The 4,320-nt window shown below is 36.1% G+C and overlaps 1 protein-coding gene across 1 annotated transcript in view; it reads left to right on the forward strand.

The window, feature by feature from the left end:
- Positions 1 to 1,020: 1,020 nt before the first annotated feature.
- LOC107566644 (complement C3-like) overlaps positions 1,021 to 4,320 on the forward strand; it is a gene marked incomplete at its 5' end in the record, with an annotated part of 11,819 nt that continues 8,519 nt past the window's right edge. The window contains 4 exons of the mRNA XM_016252149.1: positions 1,021 to 1,264; positions 1,692 to 1,767; positions 1,856 to 2,015; positions 3,492 to 3,587. Of these exons, the coding sequence (XP_016107635.1) occupies positions 1,021 to 1,264; positions 1,692 to 1,767; positions 1,856 to 2,015; positions 3,492 to 3,587 (576 nt within the window). The remainder of the gene's footprint in view (positions 1,265 to 1,691; positions 1,768 to 1,855; positions 2,016 to 3,491; positions 3,588 to 4,320) is intronic.

Genomic DNA, 4,320 nt, shown 5'->3' on the forward strand with positions numbered 1-4,320 from the left:
ATGATATTATGCTTTGGAATGTAGTGAAGTAAAAGTAAACGTTTCTCAAAATAAACACTCTGATAAAGTGCAGATACTTGAAAAATACTGAAGTAGGCCTACAATAACAAAGTAAAAATACTCCATTACTGTCTACCACTGCTTGTTTGACTCACATAAAGACGATTATGTACTTGCTGCCACCAACTGGCATAACAATGTAACATGCAGAGGTTTCTGAATAACCCTCTCAGACAGCCTGTAGACAAATGGTGTACTGTCCTCTCAGCCAATCAGATTAGAGGACCACAAGTTGTAAGAATAAGAATAAATGAAAATTAAATTAGTTATATACAAATTATCTGAGACATTGTCCTAAAGCGCATTTCGGGATGAGCACCCTCACAACTCTACTTTAGACACGCACTGTGCTCCTTATCAGGATTGCACCCAGCTCTGTATTCCTTCCATAACTCTCTTCAGAACTTTTTCTTCTGATCTCCTCATGTCTGATCTCTCTTAAGATGACCACTGGGTATGACATGAACAGCTCTCTCACAATAGCACTGCTGACCACTGTTAGATCTTTCATGCAACAGTGCAACCACTAGTGAAGTAAAATGCTTTCGATGTGTGGAAACTCTAATGTGTATTTGCAGTCTTCGATCATGGTTGACATTGTTTTTTTCTTCTTTATTTGCATATGACACATGAAACTGAATGTAGTCAGATCATGTTTTCATGTTTTTAAATTTCACTCGAGATTTCATTTAGTTTACTGACATCAGTTTACCTAGAAAAATGATAGTATTTTAAAAAAGTAACATTTACTTGGCGAGGAAAATAGGTCACAGAATTCAAATTTATTATAGATCTATAATATCTGGACTATTTACAGGGGATGTTAAATGTAATCTGTGAAAAGATTACTGACTGTTGACTAGCTGTCAGTTGAAAAAAAAAAAAGGCACGTAATAGACACATAATAGTGTTGAAAGTGTGCCATAAATGACAGCTCCTCGTGAGAAATATAAGTAATAGACTGAATTCTCAGCCTGTGTTCCTTCTTTGATTCCTCCAGCTGAAGAGATCGCTCAGACAGTCGAGCAGGCCATCAGTGGAAGCTTCATGGGTCGCCTTATTTTCCAGCCCACTGGATGTGGAGAGCAGAACATGTACCGTATGACTCTACCTCTCATAGCCACTCATTATCTGGACAGCACCAATCAGTGGGACACTGTTGGCATGGAGCGCCGTAATGACGCCATCAACCATATCAGCACAGGTCAGCAGAACAAGACAGATATAAAGAATCTGACTCTGATTTGAAATAAAATCATAAAATCTCTCAACAATGCTCTCCTGTGGTCACGGCTTGTTTGCAATAAAGGAGGAACTATATTTAAAAGAACTCCAGATACACAAAAAACAGAACAACTTAAAGCAAAATGTGACATGAACGGACAACTGAAATGTTTGTTGACTGGCCAGCACAGAACAGCAGGTGTGCAAATTAATCAAACAATGAAAAACCATAGCAACGAACTGAAAACACAGAACTAAAGCATGTGACAGAACCTTCCAAAAACAGAAACAAACCCAGATGATCTCTAATACCCGGACTTTGAAATGGACATTACAATAAATTTTTTTTCACTCAAAATCTGAAATATATACATGGATAGTAAAGTAAATATTCTTTCTTTATTAAGGTTATCAAGGTCAGCTGAAATACCGCAAAACAGATGGATCTTACGCTATCTACATAGAAACGGCAAGCAGCACATGGTAAAATTTTATTTTTTCAATATTATTATGATTAAAAGTAGCAAAGTATTACTTGTTATTAATTTGCTTTTGTTTCTGTCTGTTAAAGGTTGACAGCATATGTGGCTAAAGTCTTCGCCATGGCCAATAACCTTGTTTCTATAGAGGAGAATGTGATCTGCAGCGCTCTCAAGTGGCTGGTTCTGCACAAACAATTGCCAGACGGCTCCTTTAAAGAGGATTCAGCTGTAATTTCAAGAGGGATGGTGGTAAGCTGAATGTTACTATGACTGACGTAGCAGCTGGCAGCCGTTCTTTTTTTTGCATTTGTTGTGTCTCACCTCAGTCGCGATATTGAAGGTGGAATAGAGTGCTGGTCTTTCACTCCCCCCACCGACAATCCCTGCTGGTAGCGAGACTCGAACCTGCGACCTTTGGGTTACAAGTCTGTCTCTCTAACCCAGTGTTTCCCAACCACTGTGCCATGACAGGTTGTCAGGTGTACTGTGGAAAATTATCAGAACGTTCTATCTCTATTATAAGTCGTTATTATTATTATTTTAAATCAACGCTATTGGTCATCTTTACTTTACATCTTTTTTTTGTTTGTTTGTGGGTTTTACAAATATTAAACAAATGAAAAACATTCAAAAGAGCTTGTGACTAAACCTCATAATGCCATTGGATCCTCAAACTGTCAGCGAAACCTGATAACTCCACCCACCTCCATTCAGATTGAAGCACCGCGCGCAGACTGGAGACAGATCTCTGCTTATTCACAATACAAGGGTAAATAAAGGACTGATGTTTGAATAAGTAGTGTTTTCTTTACTCAAAAAAAAAACACTATGTCCCTCTAAATGATGATTCCAGGTAAGGATTCACAGAGCTACAACGAAAGATCTGGCTAGAAAGGACTAACATCTGCCAAAAAAGATAATTGCGCAAAGATGGCTCCCTCCCCATGATATAGTAATATTAGAACTCTCAACAGCCAGAATAAATAAAGCTAGAGCCTCAACCCTTGAGGCATGGAAAGCTGTTGCAGATGGCTTGACAGAAAGGCTTCAAGATGGTCGAATCTAACTCTACTTATCCTGAGTTTATGTTGCAGACTGTATCAGTTTTTTGTATTTTTATTATTTTATTTATTGTATTTTGTTATTATGTAATAATAATAATAATAATAATAATAATAATAATAAATTACTGTTTTATATATCCTGTGCATAGTGCTTCATCTTTTATATCATGATATTTTGGCCAAGTGTATTAAACAACAAAAAAACTGAGCACTTACATAGCTACAATAAACTTTATAACCTGTAATTGAATCAATGCTAGTTTGTAAAATGTTACTATATTTCAGTGCTTAGTGGTGTGCCGTGGGATTTTTTACTGATCAAAACCCTGCTGTGGCTAAAAAACAACAACAAAAAAACACTGCTCTAACCATTAGGCCACTACTGTCCCTATAATGAATATTATAATTCATTATAAAACTTTGCTTATGTTTTAATTGCTGTATTACTACATATCTTTCAGGCCCAGTTATATACTTTTGAACCATAGCAAGATACATTAGTAATGCCTGTCATGTCTCTATCTTCAGGTACTACTATACTTTAAAGTCCTGCATGGATTCAGGTTTTGTCCATTGATTAATAACTCTAGTAAAAAGCGTCACATTTGCTGATGGCAACAAACAATTTTAAATGTTTCAGTTTATTTGTGCTTTATTCCAGGGTGGCGTACAGGGCAATGATGCTGATGCCTCTCTGACGGCTTTTGTTGTGATTGCCATGCAAGAGGCCAGCAAGATCTGTGCTGAATCAGTTGGAGTAAGTGAACTTCTTCCATCATTGTGTTTATCAGAACAAGAGTGGTACCGATAGATGATAGTGTCGTGGATCAACAATAGATTTAAAAACATTTTTATGATGCTAATAACACTAATAACAATTACAAATTATTATTATTAGTAGTAGTGGTAGTATTATTAATTGAATTATATGGGCCTAATAATAGTCTTTATGTCCGAACACAGCACAATAATCAAAAGTATATTCAAACAGCGACTTTAAAAAAGTAAGAAATGTTTAACAAGAAATATTGATTATTCTAATTTTTTCACTATCATTAATATGTGATCCACAAGAAAAATACTAAATACTAATACATTTAGATTGATATACCATTGCTATACTGTTATCAGCATTGCAGATTCTGCTCTCATTGTGTCTGAGAATTTATGTGCCGTTAAAGGCACAATATGTACGATTTTTTTTATTAAAATATCCAAAAACCACTTGAACAGTGTTATATATTTTGCTGACTTGTGTACTTACAGTATCCCAAATGTTTCGAAGAATGTTTAAATCAAGAGAAATAAGCAATTTTAACTAGTGACACGGACCGTGTCCATAGCGTCATTGTGTCGCCTGCCAAAGACCTCATAACCCCTCGATTTCCGGTTTTGTTTTGTAGAAAACATGGAAACACCAAAGATGCTTTAATATGTTGTGCGTTTTAATAGACCGGTGACGACCGCACAGAGTAGCATTATAACAGAAC

The sequence above is a fragment of the Sinocyclocheilus grahami genome, unplaced genomic scaffold, assembly GCF_001515645.1.
Source record: "Sinocyclocheilus grahami isolate Dianchi unplaced genomic scaffold, SAMN03320097.WGS_v1.1 scaffold1089.1, whole genome shotgun sequence".
NCBI classification, from domain to species: Eukaryota; Metazoa; Chordata; class Actinopteri; order Cypriniformes; family Cyprinidae; genus Sinocyclocheilus; species Sinocyclocheilus grahami.